Consider the following 20,560-nt stretch of genomic DNA (forward strand, 5'->3'; position numbering starts at 1 on the left):
TTTCATTTGTTAATGTCTGCTCTAGGTCACATGCAAACATATTCGGTCGATTTTAACCCTCCCGAAGAAAACGTGGTTGACGGGAGTGTCATTTTAACAGACCCTGTAAATTTTCTACAGACCTCTCTCGACCAAAGTCGAGCACTTCGTGAGATTCAGATTCAGAACTGGAGGGATCAAGGGGGATTAAAGCGTCGGTAAATCAAAAAGTTTACTTACAAAAGGGGATATCTTGGGACATTTTTTATTTTCATTTTTCAACTGGCAATCAAACTTTTTAGCCTGGTCTAAATGAATTCGTGGGTAACTTTTTCAACTGGGCAAAAAAATAATATAGACTTTGGACACATTTAACGAGAGGGGAAGTAGGTCCACCATTTTAGACATTGAATACGTGGATATGAATCATAGTAGATTTTAAAAAAAAACTTTATTTTAAGAGGGGTGGGTAGTAGTCGACGAATAAAATGCCACCCAGATGTGTCGGCTACAGGGGGGTTCAGGGTTTCGGTTTTGACACGGGGCTGCAATTCTTTAAGTATGCATTGTTAGCAGCAGTCCATAAAACATTGAATTATAAGTCAACAATAAAAAATCTCGACGGACTTGCTCGTAACGGTGGTGAAAATTTCCCTAAAGTAAATTTTGACTGTTTAGAGGGAAAATATGCGGAGTCCTTAAAAGAAATAACTATATTTGGAAAAGCAAAAGAAAGTCTCGAGTTGGGTGTGGTTGTTCTCCAGTAGCACACAGAATTTGTAAATGGGGGAAAGAAACCAAATAAAAAAGGAGTTTTATATTCAGTTAGGACACCGTCGGTAGATAATGTTAAAAATTGGGTTTGAGTTTTTTATGAGCCCCCCAAAGAGGTAAATTCCTATGGTCATTTTTTCCATATTACAGCAATAAGTCAACTTTTGTCTCAAGGCAAGAAAAAAGGAGAATGTCACTATTGCCCTGTGTATTTTTCCTCATTTGTATCTGAACAAACATTCACAAATTACATGAAATATTGTAAAATTCACGGCAATCGAAGAATAGACATGCCAGCAGAAGGCAAAGATACTTTACAATTTAAAAACTTCTAAAGTTACCTGCTACAGGTTGATAAAGTATCTTTTGACTGTGAAGCAAAACTGGTGGATGTAGCAGACCCATCAAGGCCAAATATAGTCAAGGAACACAAACTAGTTGCGTGTTCCTATGCGCATGCCCGTCGCGATTCTAATAATAAAATGCAACTGGAAGAGTTTTTGTTTGCTATGGATGAGGAGGGTAGCATGGAGAAGTTATTGGTGTCTTTAATAAAAACAGCAAACGGTGCAATTTCATGATTGTGTCACACCAACTACCCAATTTCATTATCAGATAAGGAGCAACGGGCACTAAAAAAGGGGACAATTTTTTGATTTTGTAGGGATGCCCTTGCCCCAAAAGACGCGGTCAAGGATCATAATTATCTTATCGACCCTAATTCAACGGGAAAAATTAACTTTTGGGGGTGGGCTCACAATTCATGTAATTGAAAAATTATACAGCAACACTTTTTTCCGGTTTTATACATAACTCTAACTAAGATCTAAAGTATGTGCTACCAGCCATGGCATATCTTCAAAGAAATGGAACAGTGGATGATGCCTGGGTGATAGGCAGCTTTTCCTACAAAATCATTCCTAGATCGTCGGAAAAGTTGCTTGTTTTGGAATTTATCTGGAGATATGTGGAAGACGACATTGAGTACACGAATAAAATTCGCTTTTTAGATTCCTACACTTTTTTCCCTAAATCATTGAGCGAATTAATTCAAGTACAGAAAAACGATGACGGCTGCAACGCTGGCAAAACCCTATAAATTGACTCCAATAGAACTCGCTCTCTCACCCGTGGAACACTTTGAGAACAATCTGAGTAAATTCATTGAAAACGAGAATATTGAGGATGATAAAAAACTGTTCTTAGTTCAAGATGCTCCTCGTAAAGTGGATAAACATAAGCCTTGTTGTGTAAAGGCAACTGATATTGACCACAAAAAAGAATCATCTCCTCAGGAGTCTGCTGTTGCTGCTGGAACAAAATTAAAGAAGGAGTAATTGGATTCATTTGTATTTAAAATTGTAAATATAATACCCAAATAATAGCTTGAAAAATTAACACGACTCCTAGCCTATCTCTGGGAAAGTGGTCAAGATCATATTCAAGTTGAGAGCAATGGGAAAGGGATTATAATTCAGGGCAAGAGCTATAATCTACTTGATTTATTCTATGATATAGTTACAAATCGTAAAGGACTATTATCATTTGACGCTCATCTATGCAACTTTTGAAATAGATGAAACTTACTCAAAAGCCTTATTAGCAATAAACAAAGTCTAAAAAAATTAAATGAACGTGCATCAACAACAGCAACAACACCATTAAAATAGGAAGAGGAAGAAGAATAAGATTTTAAATCAATCTTGGAAAATACTAGCGAACCTAGTGCAAACTTGACAATGGTGGCGAGGAAAAATGCGAAAACGTATCATGTCACCATCACCAACCACAACTAGTATACAAAAGGGTAGCGGAGGTTACACAACGTGTTTACGTTCAAAATGGTTGAAGTTCTGAAAGGTGTTTATGAAAATATTGGTGAAGCGGGGAGTTTAAGTTCACCCACCACTCTTTCCAAGGTCACTGTTATTCGCACTAAAAGTGTACAAGACTATCTACAAAATGAATATAGTTACACTCTGCATAGAAATCATAGACTTCGTGCTTATCATTATTGAAAAACTAAAGCCTTTTTCCCTTTGCATCTAATGTAAGCAGACCTCCTAACTCTAGATAAGATTCAAAGACGTCACAATACACCGTACAAGTACATTCTACTTGCAATCAGTGTTTTTAGTCACTATGCATATGCAATTCCATTGCGAACAAAGAGAGGCGTTGAAGTTGCTCAGGCCATTGAAAGTATTCTCGAACAGGATTCGTATAGAAAAATTCAAACGGATCGCGGTAGTGAATTTGTTAATCCCCATTTTGCAAAAGTACTAGTGAAATATAATACACTGCTCTATCATAGCCATAGCCTTATAAAGGCTGCATTGGCCGAACAATTGATAAGAACTGTTCGACTTTTAATTTCAAGATATTGTAGAGTGAAAAATACTTCGGCTTTTACTCATGATCTAGATAAAATCATGTTGTTTTATAATCAACGACCCCATTGTTTATTGTCCAACTCAACCCCAACGGAATATTATCATTCTTTTCATGATACAATTGACACCTTTCTTAAAAAATATTCCATTGAAACGATTGTCAAGAAGAAAAATAAATTCAATGTTGGTGATGCTGTTCAAAATTATTGAACAACGAATGTTTTTGAAAAGGGGAATTACTTATGATCCATCGAACTTTTTAAAGTGGTAAGAATCCTAGGAACTAAACCCAACTTATCATTTGCGCGATACCAAAGATGAATAGATTCTCGGCGGCTATTATTACTATGAACTACAAAAGGTGGAAAATAATAGTAAAATCTAATAAATTGAAAAGATATTAAAGACCCGTATTCGCAGGGATAAGACACGGTTGCTTGGTCGAGTGCTAGAACACAACTATAAGTTTGATTCTTTGATCGGTGCAGAAAATATTGAAAATGCCCAATGATTTCTATCTAACATTTATACCCAACGTTTCCGATCCTCTCTACAACGACTTGAATAGGACAAGTGGTTTTTGGACAAAACTCTCCCCCGCCATCAAATTTAACGGTGCGTATGAAGTGGCTCTTGTTGACTGTATTCTCAAAAAATACCTATGACATCCTTAGAAAGGATCTTGTGTATGATATAAAAGTTATACCATTCGATTGGACACTCTTTGTCGACTATGAATGGGTTGAAGCAATTAAATCTAGCGAATATCCACATGCCAAATTTAAATATATTTAATACGATAATATGACAGATTTGTGTCGTACAATCAATAGAAAAATCTCATATCGTAGGAACGGTATATTCAATTTTAACTATTAATTGGAACACGATAGGATTTACATTACCTCACCTGTTGACACTGAAATAATTATTCTCAATGAAAATCTGAGAGACGTTCTTGGCTTTAAGCAGAATATGATCAATGGGCAAAATGCTGGCACTGTTTATGGGATGGATCAAGTTATTTTTGCTGATTATCCACCTGGCTTCGCCTCGGACTCTTGCATATTTCTCTATGCATCCTTTGTGGAAACGAAGAGAGTCGGTAATTCAAATGTACCCCTTCTACGTGTTCTTGAACGAAAAACATCTCATGAACTTGTTCATCACTATGATATAATGCATCTTCAGTATGTTCCTGTAAAAACTTCGTATTTGGAACTCTGTCAGTTAACACTAAGAGGTGAATTGGGAGATTCTCTAGCAATAACAAAAGGCTTAGCAGTGATTACATGCCATTTTCGACCCATTGTCGGTGACAGCACAATCACCTAAAATGAACAATAGAAGAATTCCATTTGTCTGCCCCGATATCGATTGCTATGTTGATGCTTTGAGTCCACATCAAATAGTCAATGAATTGGACTACTACAAGGGCCGTAATACGATGTCTGGCTATGGTCATGGTAGCTGTTTTGCTAGGCTATTTCGTTCTGCACTACCCCTTGCCAGAAAATATCTTGTGCCTGCTGCATCAAATTTTGCTACCTCAACACTACAGGACTGGGGGTCAGTCTAGAATTTCAAGTGGACTGTTAATAACAATATCGAATCTTCAGCAAGACACGGTAGTGATATACTAAATTCTCTAAAAAATGTGGATGGATTTAAATTGATGCGTGTGCGTCATTCGCTTACCATGATCCAAACAGGAGGTAAGTAAAGGCAATCAACAAGGATTTTGAAAAATAAAGAAACGACGACCAATAAGCAGAAGTAGAAGAAAAAGAAAAAGATTGTTAGATCAAAGAAGGATTTCTTCTCTTAAGATGACTTATCTCCCCCACAAGGAATCATATCCATCAATCAGTTCCTCATTGAATCTATTCAATGCTGAAAACGTTGATGTCAGTGTCAAGTATGGCTACTATGAACAATTTCATCCCCAACAGCCCCTCTCGGAAAAAAATATACACTTTCAATTATTTTCCAATGAAGATTCTTTCATTGATTTGTCATCAACATTTATTGATTTAAATGTTGCGGTGAAGAAAAAGTCAGATAATACAACTCCAACTGTTGCCGACGGTCTCTCCTACGAAAACTGTATTCTACACTACCTATTCAAACAAATTAATGTATTTATTAATGGAACATTGGTGAGCACTAGCAATAATTTATCCAACTATGCAAGCTACATACAATTTATGATGATGACACCAAAGACATACAAGGAGTTGAGAGGACAATCATTGGGCTATGAATATCGATCAGGTGTTGATACTGATGGTGAGTTAACTACTGCAGTGAGCCAGGAGTATCATCTGGTTGGAAAATTAAATCATGAGATATTCAATATGTCTCAATGGCTACCCCCCAATGTCAAGATTGACAATTGACAAGATTGGCAATTCTCCACGTCCGAAAACAACAGGTTATGAGCTCTGTTGCATTGGCAGTGGAAAAGCTAAGAGCCAATGGTAACACCATTAAACTTCTTGTCCCCCATACGATCACCAATCAACGTCACATTGCCACCGGCTCTCGTAGCTATAGCGATTCATCATTTATCAATGGAGAAATCCCATCAAAATTGGCTTTGGCCTTTGTGAAGAGGGGCAGTGCCGTTGGATCCTGGCCTGAATCCCCCCATGATTTTAATTTTTTCGGTCTATCTAGCCTTGTGTGCAAAGTGAATGGTATTCCACTGTACACTCTATCATTTGACAAAAAATCCTATAGAACTCTGTGAGAGTTGACCGTGCAATCCCTAGATCATGACTCTCAACTATTTGAAAATGGAATAACCGATTCAATATTTTCAAAAAAATCCTGGGGTAATTGTTTTGGACTTGTCGGGGACTCAAGATATGAGCATAGTACGAACAGGAAATGTACGTTTAGAGTGTACATTTGCCGATGCTTTGACTGAGAGTATCACGCTAATATCATTGAGTCAATTTGAAACCTAATGAGAGATCACACCCGACAGCAGTGTTCTACTAGACCTAGCACCATGAACACAAACCAAATAATCAACGTATTTTGTATGTATTCATACATGTCCCAGTACAAGTCCTATAGTATACCTTCAGACTTCATTGAAAAAATTCCAAGTGTTAACAATACCCTAATCATTGTTAATAGCAGTCCATCGACATTGAAGACTGACCTTTGGCTATGCATCTTTCAAAAATAAAACAATATCTGATTTTTTGATCATCTTGTCCTATCGTATTAACTCTACGCTCCATATATCAGCAGCTTTATTGAAAGCAGGTGGGATACTATTATTCAAAATCAACGAAAAGTACAGGATTTAATAACTAAAACATGTCGCTTTCACGCACTACTCTTTTTCATGTTCAGATGTCGTGGCTATATCTACAAGCAGTTTCTCGACATCTACGTTGACTTAATTCGATTGAACGACTTTCTAGTGGAAAATATACTTACAAGCGTATTTAATATAGATTTTAGTGCCATACGAATAAAATGTTCTAAAAATGTATGTTAAATTGTTTATTAATAAATGATAAAAATTTATATACACGATAAAAAACGACTTTTCTACTCTTTAGATTTCATCTTCTACTAGGTAAAGGTATTTGTCAACCTCAAATAGCGTAGGTAGATTATCTGAATTCACGGTGTCCTGATCCTGATGTACTGCAATGTCAGGGTCACATTTTCTGCAGTAGAGTATGACTCCACTCTTGTCATATCTCTTTGTATAGTCAATGGTACTTTTCTCATTTATTCTGTAGAATACAAATGTTTCAATTTGCCTATTTGAAGTAATGTCACAAACAGTGTCCTCAAGTATCGAGTCACATTCCGTCACAGCCAAACAAAAATCAGTGGGTTGATAATCAAAAAACCTATTGTCTTCACAACGATTACGTGGAAACCTTATTCTCTTGTTGTTTCAGAAGTTGAATAGGTGACTCGACTCCTCCTCCCAGAACAATGTAAAACTACGACAACACCAATATCACTGCATTAAACAAAAATCAAGCTTAGGATTATTTCCAATCATACCGAGATATGTATTCTCCCACTGATTAGATTTATCATACTGACAATTGGAACCTAGGTGGCGACTAGGATGAGAGTCAGACACCTCTTCGTTACAGAAATTACAATCTTTAATTTGTACAGCATATCCCTTATACAGTTTACATGGGTAGCATAATCTACACTTTTCATCATACTCATCAATCATTGTGCAATTCTCACATGATGACCAGCTGCCAAGTGTGTACATACATAGCGGACATGTATTGAACATTTTTTTTTCATGTGTTGACACTCTTACTGCCACAATGAAACTGAGCTAACAACAACAAAAAATTGTCTGGGATAGAGAGAGAGGAGTAAATCATCCTTGAGCACCATCTTTCTCATGAAAAAAAAGTCCTAAATTTCTAAACTAATGTTTAAAAGCATATCCACAATATCATTTTGCCGTGTCGTGATCAATATATCAATAAATTGTGTAAATGCATTTGGACCACGACGCAGAAGCTTCATACAATTGTCTAATGATGGAGAATCAGTTTCATTATATCGACAAGCATTCCCCGAGAAAATATCTTCCTTTGAATAGAAAGCTCTTGAAAATCGTCATCTAGAATTAAACGTTTTTCTAAAAACCCTAGATTCCTCATGATTTGCTCTTTCTCAAATCTATCCATTTTTTATAGTCCTAACAATCTTAGAACCAGCTTCAGACTAACCAGAATTATTTTTACTCTAAAAAATATACGCTAGTCTACTATAGGAAGAAAAATACCTCCGATTTAGAAACAATTTCATTAAGCATATTTACAACAATAATATTCACTGATGCATTTTGTTCTCATCAATATATTTCGATAGGACATCTAATGCTGCCCGAAGTTTATTTATATGCTCAATATTCACTTTTCCAGCAAAACATAGTTGTTCCTCCTGCTTAAATTTGCTTAATGATATCACGTATCTAGCATACATATCGTCCAATTCAAGGCATAGTCTACAGCCACCGGTTATTTCCACAGCCACATTTGGTACTCGTATATCGTTGCTGCTGCTGCCGGCTCCATCATTAATCTCCAATAATGTAAATGCACCACTCATTTTTCTCTACTAATATCCTCTCAAATAAACTATTCTCTTTGAATTCAATTCTCTTACTAATATGAATTGTAATGAAAACCATCCCTTTCATTCAAATTTCAGTGGCTCCTAGGACCTCTATAGAACGTGGTTCCTATGGCCTCAAGCAAATAGCATGGGAATTCCTAGTGCTGTACGCAAATAGCATGGCGAGGTACTAAGGAATGTGCTGTTCGCAAATAGCATGGTAATTCCTAGTGCTGTACGCAAATAGCATGGCGAGGTACTAAGGAACGTGCTGTACGCAAATAGCATGGCGAGGTACTAAGGAACGTGCTGTACGCAAATAGCATGGGAATTCCTAGTGTTGTACCCAAATTCCATAGATACACCCTACTGATACGATCACCCCTGGGAAAAAAACAAAAAAAACGAAAAAAAAACAAATAAACACGCATCCGTGATCTTTCTTCTGGCAAAAAATACAAATTTCCACATTTTTGCAGATACGAACTTGAAACCTCTACAGTAGGGTTCTCTGATACGCTGATTCTGATGGTTTGATTTTCATTACGGTTCTATAGCTTTTAGTGGTTCTTCTTCCCTTTTTTTCGAAAATCAGCCAAATTTTCACAGGTCCGTAACTTTTGATGGGTTGGACTAAACTTGTTGAAACTTATATAGTTGAAATTATCATTAAAATCTGATTTTCTTATGTATCTATTGGTCCCATTTCTTAGAGTTTCGGTTACTATTGAGCCGGGTCGCTCCTTACTTACAGTTCGTTACCACGAACTGTTTGAAACTTGACGTTTTGCAGGAATTCTCAGCTAGTTCCGTATAAATATGGTTCAATGATCTTTCAATGGATCTTTTCAATGGTGGCCGGCGTTTACCCCCCCCCCCAGAGATTAACCCCCACAAACTACCCCCTTGAAAAATACCCCCCCCCCCCGAAGAAAATAACCCTCCCCCGGAAAATCCGCCTCAGAAAAATACCGCCCGCGGAAAATACCCCGCGGAAAATACCCCCCGGAAAATACCCCCCCTAAAAAAACGGAAAATACCCCTCCCCCCTCCCTGTGGAAAATAAGGCTTTCCAAATTCAAGAATTTATTTAAGTTTTTTATTTCCGTAGGGGGAAGGAACTTTGGTACTTGTGTATTATGCGCCACTCACTAAAGTTTACGCTGTGTAAAATTTGAGAACTCACGCTGTTTTTTCGTTAGTTTCTTCGTTACTTTAGAAATAAATTTGGGCTATAGATTTGGATATTAGGGGGGGGGTGATAAAGTGTAGCGGGTCTGCATGCAAAATGTGTTTGATACAAGTATTCTGCATTTTACATAGATAGATAGAGAAGTGTACTTGAAAGCCAAATGTACGACCTTACAGAAGAATAGCAAGGCATCTGGAAATTTTGTTAACTTAAAAAAAGAAAAAAAAACACAAAACAAGTAAAAAGTAAATGTAATGCTTCATGTAGTGTTTCATTTAAGTGTTTTATGATGATCGCTGATCAAAGTTTATGTTATTCGTACCTTTCATTTATGTTATTTTACTATGTTCATGGCCGTATATTTGGCTTCAAAATACACTTCTCTATCTATCTATCTAATATGGAGAATAATTATAAAAACACATTTTGCATGCAGACCCGCTATACTTTATCCCCCCTCCCCTAAAATGCAAATCTATAGCCCAAATTTATTTCTAAAGTAATGCAGAAACTAATGAAAAAACTGGTGAGTTCTCGAATTTTACACAGCGTAAACTTGAGTGAGTGGCGCATAATACAAAAGTACGAAAATTCCTTCCCCCTATGGAAACAAAAAAATAAAACCCAACTAAAATTATCAAATTTGGAAAGCCTTATTTTCCACGGAGGGGGGTATTTTCCGCGGGGGGTATTTTCCAGGGAAGGGGTGTATTTTACAAGGGGGGATATTTTCCGGTGGGTATTTCGGGTGGGGGGGGATAATCACCGGGGGGGGGGGGTAAACGCCTAGAACCCATTCAACATACAATGGATTTTCAACATTCGTTATTACAATGGATTTTTCAACTTAACTTCCTTCAATGTCAAATCACTTCTCCAGGTGATACTTTCATCCTTTTAGACTATTTTTAGGGAAATTTAGAGATCCCCTCAACCTTCTAAAAAGCACAGAAGTACAACTCCTTTACAGTCACAGCAAACGGTTGCCATTACCTTGCTGACGAAAATTTCAAGTATTTTTGAAATGTCCCTCGTATTATTGTATTTTGTGGTACCGGGAAGGTAATTTCGGACCCAGGAGTCTGAATTGAATGATGGGGACGATGAACATGCAAAGCAGCATTGGTAGCCCATTAAAAATAAATGATCGAAACTTCTTTGTTTCGAAGTCTGGTTATACGGTATAATTTTACAAAGGTAGATTTGGAGATTATTCTGAAGTTCTGACGAACTTGAAAATCTTCTTTAGGAAAATGGTTGCTTCTAGAATAACAAACAGATCTATGTGCGATTAGTGTAGAATTCATTTTTAATATAGAAGAGCGCCTGTTTTCTTGCTAGTTCGCAAAAATTCGGAACTACACTGGATGAATCAGGAAGATTCCTTTTGTAATCCTTTTGTAATGAAAGGCTTGAGAGCTAGATAGTCTCCGTGAGAGGGAAAGCTGGCACAACTTTTTCAGAGTAGTATAAAGCGATTATTTTCACTTCTTGATGATAGTCTATCCAGGGCTGCCACCGCTGGTGATTTATCTCCAGATCTGGTGATTTTTCATCCTCCAGATCTGGTGATTTTCTTGAATCTGGTGATTTCTGGTGATTTTCATTTAATTTTGTGATTTTTTACAAAATTGGTTGACATTCCATGCATGATTGGTTTCGCTGTCTTACTGAGGTGAAATAATCAGTGACTTTCATATTTTATGTCTTATTTTTGTTTGTTATTTCTAAAGAGTGGCCTTATTTTGGGCTTCTCTGTATCCTTTTAAGCTGACAATCGGCTGCCCCATAGTTACAAATTTTAATTTATGAATACATACATGTGTGTCCCATGTGTGATAAAAACGGATTGGGGCTCAGAAACGAAACAAAAATTTATCAGGTAAAGAAAGCTTAGTCCCACATGAGCATAGATTCAGCAGCCTAGGCTAGGTCTTTTTTAAGTGACTTAACAGTCTCATGAAACCAGAGGGCTCAGTCTCAAGGGCCTCTCGTCAAAGGAACCAGGGAAATAAGATTTACCACCGCTTGTCTGATATTTCAGCTTAGACTTGACCCACGACAATTTTCCGGAAGTAGAATAAATATTAAAGAAATTGACACCATTTGAGTCGTCTTTTTCAGAGCTGAAGTTTACCACTAAGAATACCAACTATGGCAGGGGGATTAAATACGCTCATAAGCAAAGGATAGTCTTTTTTAGGACCACATATGATTATTGGGGGGTTATTCCTTTCAATATAAACATCGAAAAAAAGAAAAAGAAAAGATTTTGCAAAGTAAAGACAAAAAAAAGTATAAAAGTAATTAATTAAATAAAAAAGCTCTTAATGTTCAGTAACAGGATTTTAGGTGACAATTTCAGTCTTTGGCTGGAATTCCGGTCTAAGGTATACATTCTATTCATTCTTAAACGATTGACGACATTTGAAAAGTAAAATGCCTTAGCTCAAAATGCCCAGCGCGACTTTTTGGTGTAAAGAATGTGATTATTAACAACTGATTTCTGGTAATTTTTTTGGGGATTTTCGTGAAATACTAGTGATTTTCTTGGTGAAAAACTGGTGATTTTTGTTTGGTTGTGGTGGCAACCTTGAGTCTATCATCCTAGGGCAGACCTAAGGCAGATAGTCACACAATAAGGGTAATCTATATAGTCTATCAGTTCTGTGAGCCATTTGAAGGTAGTTTGAGACCAAAAATGATTCAAATATTTATGACCGACATGTCCACAGGATTTGCAAGCGAGTGGGCGACTGAGATTTCTATTTAACAAAGTTTTTAATTAAAAACGGGCAGAGATTTATTTTTTTAAACGTAGTTTTTCTAAGGGAAGTAAAGAGCGAAGAGGAAACTTAAAACAAACAAAATACTACTTCACGGTCTCTCTAACATATATCAACAAAACTAGTACAAATAAACCAACTGATGGAGTTTGTAGGATTATAGAAAACTAGCGCTTTATTAACACAAAATTCAAGTTAAAAAAAAAGAATATTGATTTAGGAGTCAAAAGTGAGTACGTAGCGTCACAACAGCAAACCAATCTATAACACTTTTCATAGTGTTACACCAGCTATATCAGTTATATCAGTACATATACACCTGTTATATACACCTGTTATATCAGTAACTTTCAGTATAAAATCAAAATTATCTTTAGCCGGTCTCACCAGTTATAATATCAATAGTGAGTAATATTCAATTTTAAATTATAAAAAAAAATATGCTTTAATATTACTCAAAATGAAGAACTAACTAATAAACCATAATATGAACTCTGGAAATCCGGTTATTCTCTCTGTACAATGATAAAAATTATGATAATTATGATAAAAATTCTAAAGCTAGTCTATAGTCCGAATTAGACCCTGGCGCTGGGCCGATAAGGGAAGGCCGGCGTCGGTGCATATGGGGGGCCCTGGGTCTATCAAAATATTTCTATGGTTTCCCAGGGAATGTGATATCATTTTCTTCCGTCTCTGCTTCGAATGAAAAAAATAATTAGCTTTTTGGCATCCCTGCTTTCAATTAAAAAAAAAAAATTGAGGTGTTATCATTTAAAATGATAGCCCTTATCCCCCCCCCTATAGGCAAAAACATAAAATTTTTTTCTGATAAATCATATTTTTAGGGTCACTTCCGTTTCAATCTTCAATTCCCAGCTTTGTACATAGTCTATTGCTAAATTTTGCCTCAATAGAAGGTTTTTTTTTGGGGGGGGGATAAAAAATTTTCAGAAAGAAGATTTCATTTTTTTTAATCTATCAGGAGTTCAATAATCATGTATTAAACATTAAGAAAATGTATATAAAAATAGCAAAAGAAAACAAATTTTACAAACTTACAATTCAGCTGTCGCAACGATCTGTTGAAAATCATAGGAAGCGCGATCGCACTGTTTAAGTAAAGAACGATGTTGGCACAATGTTTTATTTTTTTTCATACTAGGGCACTTCGTATCGAAGGAGTTGTCGTAGAAACTTCGAAAAGGGCTCATTCGATTGAAAATTGGAGTGACTAGTGCCCTTTTTAATAGTCGAAAGTGATTGGAGGGCAACTAACCGCCTCCCTCACGCCCACAATTTCCCCAAACACATCCAATCAAAATTTTGAGATAGCCATTTTGTTCAGCGTATTTGATCTCCAGATAGAAAATAGGTTTTTGAGGAGTACACTCCCCCCATAACCCTCAGGGCAAGGGTTTTAAGTTATGCCCGGGGGCCATACAAGAACGATGTTGGCACCATGTATTATTTATTATTTTTTTTCCTGTAGTGCGGGGCCCTTCATATCGAAGAAGTTGTCGCAGAAACTTCAAAAAGGGCTCATTCAATTGGAAATTGGAGTGGCTTGTGCCCTTTTTAATAGTCAAAAGTGATTGGAAGGCAACTAACACCCCTTCCACGCCCACCATTTCCCGAAACAAATCCAATCAAAATTTTGAGTTAGCCATTTTGTTCAGTGTAGTTGATTTCCAGATAGAAATTACGTTTTTGAGGAGGATACTCCCCCACAGCCCTCAGGGCATGGATTGTAAGTTATGCCCTGGGGGCATATAAGGTTTTTATAGAAGACATTGTCCTAGAAACTTAAAAAAAAACCTCATTCGATTGGAAATTGAAAGGGCTAGTGGCCTTTTTAATAGTTGAAAGTGATTGGAGGGCAACTAACCCTCGTCTCACACCTTTTCCCCAAACACATTCAATAAAAATTTTGAGATAGCCATTTTGTTCAACGTAGTTTTAAGCTCTGGAATTTAGGTTTTTGAAGATGACAACCCCCCCTCCCACATCCCTCAGGGCAAGGGTTGTAAGTTATGCCCTGGGGGCATATAAGGTTTTTATAGAACACATTGTCGTAGGAACTTAAAAAAATGCTCATTCGATTGGAAATTGAAATGGCTTGTGCCCTTTTTAATTGTCAAAAGTGATTGGAAGGCAACTTACACCCCTTCCACGCCCATCATTTCCCCAAAGACATCCAATCAAAATTTTGAGATAGCCATTTTGTTCCCCGCAGTTAAAAGTTCAGGAAATTATACCCCTGAGCAGGACACTCCCCCACAGTCTTCAGGGCAAGGGTTACAAGTTATGCCTTGGGGACATATAAGGTTTTATTTGAAATCTTTGTCGCAGAAACTTGAAAAGGGACTCATTCAATTGGAAGTTTAAAGGGCTCGAGCCCTTTTTAATAGTCGAAAGTAATTTGAGGGAAACTAACCCCCTCTCACGCCCACCTTTTCCCCAAGAACATCCAATCAAAATATTTAGATAGCCATTTTATTCAACGTAGTGGAAAGTTTTAGAGTTGTAAGTTATACCCTGGGGACATATTAAGGTTTTTATTGAAAGCGCTGTCGTAGAAACTTCAAAAGGGCTCATTCAATTGGAAATTGAAAGGGCTAGTGCCATTATTGATAGTTGAAAGTGATTGGAGAGTGACTAACGCCCCTCTCACGCCCACCATTTTCCCAAACACATTCAATAAAAATTTTGAGATCTCCATTTTGTTCAACGTAGTTGAAAGTTCTGGAAATTAGGTCTTTTAGGATGATAACCCCTTCAGAGCCTCAGTGCAAGGGTTGTAAGTTATGCCCTGGGGGCATATAAGGTTTATATAGAAAGTTATTCTAGAAATTTCAAAAAGGGCTCATTTGATTAGAAATTGAAATTGCCTTTTTTAATAGTAGGAAGTGAGTTGAGAGTAATTAACCCCCCTCTCACGCCCACCATTTCCCGAACAACATTAAATCAAACTTTAGAGATAACCATTTTGTTCAATGTAATAGAAAGTTCTGAAAGTTATGTATTTGAGGATGACAAACCCCCCAGAACCCCCAGGGCAAAGGTTGTAAGTTATGCCCTGGGAGCATATAAGATTTTTATAGACAGCGTTGTCGTAAAACATCAAAAGGGGCTCATTCAATTGGAAATTGAGAGGGCTAGTGCCCTTTTTAATAGTCGAAAGTGATTGGAGGGTAACTACAAAAAAAATACAAAAAAATACTTTACTAAAACTTTACTGAAACACTTTATCAGTATATATACATATACTGATATTTAGTAATCAAAATGTTAATATTATTTGATTTAATAAAGTTATAAAAGTAAAAACACTTATATTTTTTTCAGTAAAGTGCAAATTTTGTCACTTTTTGCCCCTAAAAGTCATAGAATGTTAATAAAATCACACCATCAGATTCAGCGTATCAGATAACCCTATTGTAGAGATTTAAAGGTCTTATATGCAAAAATGTAGAATTTTGTATTTTTTTTCTGTCAGAAGAAAGATCACGGATGCGTGTTTGTTTTTTTTCCTTCCCAGGGGCGATTGTATCGAACCGGTGGTCCTAAAACATCGCGAGAGGGCTCATTTGAATGGAAATCGAAAGTTCTAGTGCACCTTTTAAGTGACCAAAGAAATTGGAGGGCAACTAGGCCCCCTTGCACACCCATTTTTTCCCCAAAGTCACCAGATTAATATTTTGAGACAGCCATTTTGCTCAGCATAGTCGAAAAATCTAATAACTATGTCTGTGTAAAATGACCTGCCACAGTCCTCGGGGGAAGGGCTGCAAGCTGTGAACTTTGCCTATTGTTTACATATAGTATTCGTTATTGGGAACTATACAACCATTTTTTTTTGGGGGGGGGGGGCTGCTTGGGGTGAATTTCTAAGGGAAGAACCTTCCTTGGGGAGGGAAATTTCTGATGAGTGAAGATTCTAGGGGAAATGTTATACTGGATGGTTTTGACAGAAGTACTATACGAAATTCTTTTTAATTGTTTTATATTCTCTTTGCCAAATTATTCATGTAGAGATGTTCCGGGGGAATTATCCAGGGGCTTTTTTCCGCGCGTTTTGTTTTCTGGGAAATAATTTCCACGGAAGGGGGCATTTCTGGAGTCATTGAGAAACCGATTCCAGATTGAAGTCCTATTCCAATGAAAAAATGCTACGGGTAATTTTTTAGGGTGGATCGTCCACAAGCAATTTTACAGAGAGGGGGGGATTCTCAGTGAGGAAGGAACTGTGTGGAGAGAATTTCACTGGAGGGGGTGCACTTTACGTTGGATGAAATTTCCACGGAGGAGTTTTCCGTGAGGGGGAGGGATATATTTCATAGAGGGCGAGCCAGATTTACCGGCATTGAAAAACGTTTGACTCTTCCACGACTCTACTTTTTAAAACAATAAAAAACTTTAGCGTAAAGAGTGATGCGTTGAGGAGGGGACAGCACCTTTCTTATACGGAATAATTGCTGTTCATTTTAGGTTTTAATGTCGCTTCTTACTTTCAACTGAAAAAACTTGTTTTTTTTATTTAACTTCATAAAGACGACACTTTTGTCAACATACGAAGAACCGTGTATATTGCAATGGTATCTCTCTGGTTTATACACAAAGTAACACAAGAGACCAAAATTAACGAACAAGAGAGTAGTGAAGAATTATGGTATACAAAGTAATATTTGGCAGGGATAGTCACTAGTGATAAATCACTAGGGGTGGCACCGTGATTGGGTGATTTTCGGGGATTCGAGGAACCAAATGTTTTTTTTCGGGGTGACACACAGATTTTCGGGAAAATCCCCGAAAATTCAGGGATAGTGCAAGCCCTGCTTCACTTCTAATCAGGAAAATCGAAATACTTAACCACACGAGAAAAGAAAAGTTCCAACTTTGTGGTTGACGCAATAAATAATTGATGCAAGATTAATTCAGTCGGCCAAACGCCGCGCAGCGCGCCGGCGGCATTGCGATACTTCGGCGGCAGTCAGCCGGGCCTCTCGTTGGCGGCGTTCGGTCGTTGCGCCGGCGTGGCGCCGGGGTCTAGTCTTAATACTATCAGGATGGCTTTACTTCAAACTTGTCTAGAAAATAATCATGAAATGTCTCTAAAATGCTTTATTTTTGTACTGTAAGAAGTGTTCTAAAAATGGTATACTTTTTCTGTGCCAAAACTCCTACATTGCCACATTGTGTTGTGTTTTCAGTAAAGCGCTAGTTTTCTATTATCCTACAAACGTAAGAAAATATCATTAGTTGGTTAGTATGTGTACCAATTTTATTTATATATGTTAGAGAGACCGTAAAGCAATAATTTCTGTTCGTTTTAAGTTCCAACTTAGCTTTTTATTTCCTCAGAAAAACTGACTTCCCTCGAGATTTTGAGTGGACGACTTTGGGAGGAGGGGGCCTTTTGGGGCTGAGGGCTAGCTACCCTCCAATCTTTTTGGTTACTTAAAAAGGGCACTAGCAAATTTAATTTCCGTTTGAATGAGCCATCAAACACCTCTCTGTGATGTTCTGGTTACCCCCTACCCCTGGTAGACAAAAAGAAGAAAAAAAGGGAGACATCAGTGCTATCCATACAAAAAAGTGATTTTCCTTGTTGTTGAAGGTGGAGGACTGTAATTATCGTATTTTAGGCTTTTGACCATGCTGATTGCAATGATGCATTTTTTATTTCGATCTGAAGCCATTTTAGAGGGGTTCTAGGCTCTGTATCGAAATCATCATAAATTTGTTTTCGCAATAAACTTTTACTTTTAAGATGAACTAAAACAATAGTTACCATTCCTGATTCAGTATCAGATGCAATTTCTTATCGTTAGAGTCTTTTTCAAAACACGTTATTCAACTTTTTGTTGCTACGGGCTGTTGTTTGCTCTTTACTAGGTTGTAGCTACTGCTGCAAGCATGATATCTATGAAATTATGGCAGTTCCAAAATAACAAAGCGACTAAGCTTCTTAGCAAAAATTGTCTGTTCAGGGGCAGTACCATTTTAAATTCTATTCTACTCTCCGATGTGGTACTATACTATCAAAGTAGCAAAAACACGCAGTATTTCAATCGGTACAAGTGCATTAAACGTACTCTTGCATATACTGTATATGGAATGTAAAACTGGAGATGCTACAGATACCCGCCAGACTGGTTACTTCAAGACACCGCTATTAAGAATTAGAATGCAGAGTAGTTTTCATTGCGTTTACGATATTTAAACTATTGGTTTTTGGGGTTTAGGGGAGGGGGGAGGGAGATGCCTAGGTTAGGTTACGTATTTAATATATAGTATGCTTTACCCCCACCCCCACCCCCTAATGTTTAAATATATAACCCAAATTTGTTTCTAAGCTATTATATATTCATCCTATTTTATTTTATTTCATTAGCATTAACCAAACTCGACTTCTTTAGCAGTGTATAAAAGAGTACGTTTAAATGCACCAGTACCTTTCAATCAATAAACAGCTTCAAATATTGAAATAGGATTAAAAAAATGTTTTCTATAACATTCAGCAGACATTGTGAAGAACAACCAACAGGCATGTTGGAATTTTTGTTTTTAGTGGGTCTTTTGAAGATTTGAGCAATAATACCCTCTCGTTCTTTTCCCCCTTGTTTTTAATTTTGGCAACTTTAAAACCCAATTATCGTTCTTTCTTTAGGCTTTTCTGGCAATACTAATTCATGACACATTTACAAGACCAGATACAAACTACGCTAGCGGTAATTCTTTAATTAAGGATGTCATTTTACTAGATAATCGTCGTTGTTTCATCCTATGTACCACTCCAACATAACTTCAGGGTATTTATGGTAGACGACAAGAGCTCTGGTATTTACAGTTCCACCTTCGGGCGTCTTAACGTTAACGTTTTAAATAACTAGAAGTTAAAGTGCTTTGGTACAATAATGGTGATTCTTTGGAAGTTTTTCCGTAGAAAATAATCAATATTTGTTTGGATTATGTTAGTGATGTTATATGGTATGTTTATCTTCCTATTTCTTGGCTATATTGGAAAGGGGTTAGGTTAGGAAAAATGAAACTTTCAGGTATGGATCTACAGGCTAAAGTGTGTCCCGGGAAGGTGTTTTGAAGTACTTACCTCCACTCCTTCTCCCTCTAGAGGGTTTTGAAATTTGCCTGTATGACAGGTCTCTATGCCTTTTGAAATTGACAAAACAATATTTTACATGAATTTTCAGTTATGAGTTTCTTTTTCTCTGGCTTTAGTTCTAAAATGCAATTTCTTTCATTTGGTAGGATTTAAAGCAATGTTAATGTTTTTTTTCAAAATTTAGGAAATGTACTTGCATATCTTTAAAACCTTATAAATTGGGGTGGGATATAAATAGGGGGATGGGGGTAACTTTTATTTCTGATGTAAATGAGAGGTAAGATTAAACTCCCCCCCACCCCCCTAATGTGCAAACATATACCCTGAATTGGTATATATAGGGGTGGGGGCTAAAATCATTTCCGACAAAAATGATTAGGCTATTATATTTGGAAAGAGCAAAAAAAAAGGCATCGAGTGGTATGTTTACTTTATTCGTAAGTCAATAATATGATTTGGTAAATATTTACCATAAATTGGGATTTAGAAAAGTTGTTTAGCTGAAAATAATTTTGTTGTACTTCATTTAAGCAGAGGATCTATTTTGCATGGTTTCACTTTTATAACACATAGATTTTAAAGGTCATCAAACAGTTCGTGGTAACGAACTGTAAGTAAGGAGCGACCCGGCTCAATGGTAACCGAAACTCTAGAAAACGGTATTTTGATACAAATAGATACATCAAAAGACTCAGATTTTAATGCTGATGTCACATATATAAGTTTTATCAAGTTACGCGCCTGAGAAAATTCGGCTGATTTTAGAAAAAAGGAGGAAAGACCTCCTAAAAGCTGTAGAACCTGAATGAAAATCACACCATTATATTCATCGTATCACAGAATCCTACTGTAGAGGTTTCAAGGTCCTATCTACAAAAATGTGGACTTTTACATTTTTTGCCAGAAGAAAGATCACGGGTGCGTGTTTATTTGTTTGTTTGTTTTTTTTCCCAGGTTTGATCATATCGACCCAGTGGTCCTAAAATATTGCGAGAGGGCCCAATCGAATGGAAATTAAAAGTTCTAGTGCCCTTTTTAAGTGACCAAAAAAATTGGAGGGCAACTAGGCCCCTCCCACGCTCATTTTTTCCCATAGTCACCTGATCAAAATTTGGAGATAGTCATTTTGTTCAGCATGTTCGAAAATATTATAAATATGTCTTTTAAGATGACTTAATCCCCC

At 36.9% G+C, this 20,560-nt stretch overlaps 2 protein-coding genes across 2 annotated transcripts in view; both read left to right on the forward strand.

The window, feature by feature from the left end:
* Positions 1-20,560, forward strand: part of LOC148940863 (uncharacterized) — a 226,281-nt gene that overhangs the window by 95,566 nt on the left and 110,155 nt on the right. The gene's annotated exons all lie outside the window — the stretch shown is intronic.
* LOC148940866 (uncharacterized) overlaps positions 19,121-20,560 on the forward strand; it is a 26,971-nt gene continuing 25,531 nt past the window's right edge. Inside the window, exon 1 of the mRNA XM_089105093.1 lies at positions 19,121-19,244. Coding sequence (XP_088961219.1) covers positions 19,226-19,244 — 19 coding nt within the window. The 5' untranslated portion in view covers positions 19,121-19,225. The remainder of the gene's footprint in view (positions 19,245-20,560) is intronic.

The sequence above is a fragment of the Artemia sp. Qi Xiang Cuo genome, chromosome 19, assembly GCF_049724085.1.
Source record: "Artemia sp. Qi Xiang Cuo chromosome 19, ASM4972408v1, whole genome shotgun sequence".
Taxonomy (NCBI): Eukaryota; Metazoa; Arthropoda; class Branchiopoda; order Anostraca; family Artemiidae; genus Artemia; species Artemia sp. Qi Xiang Cuo.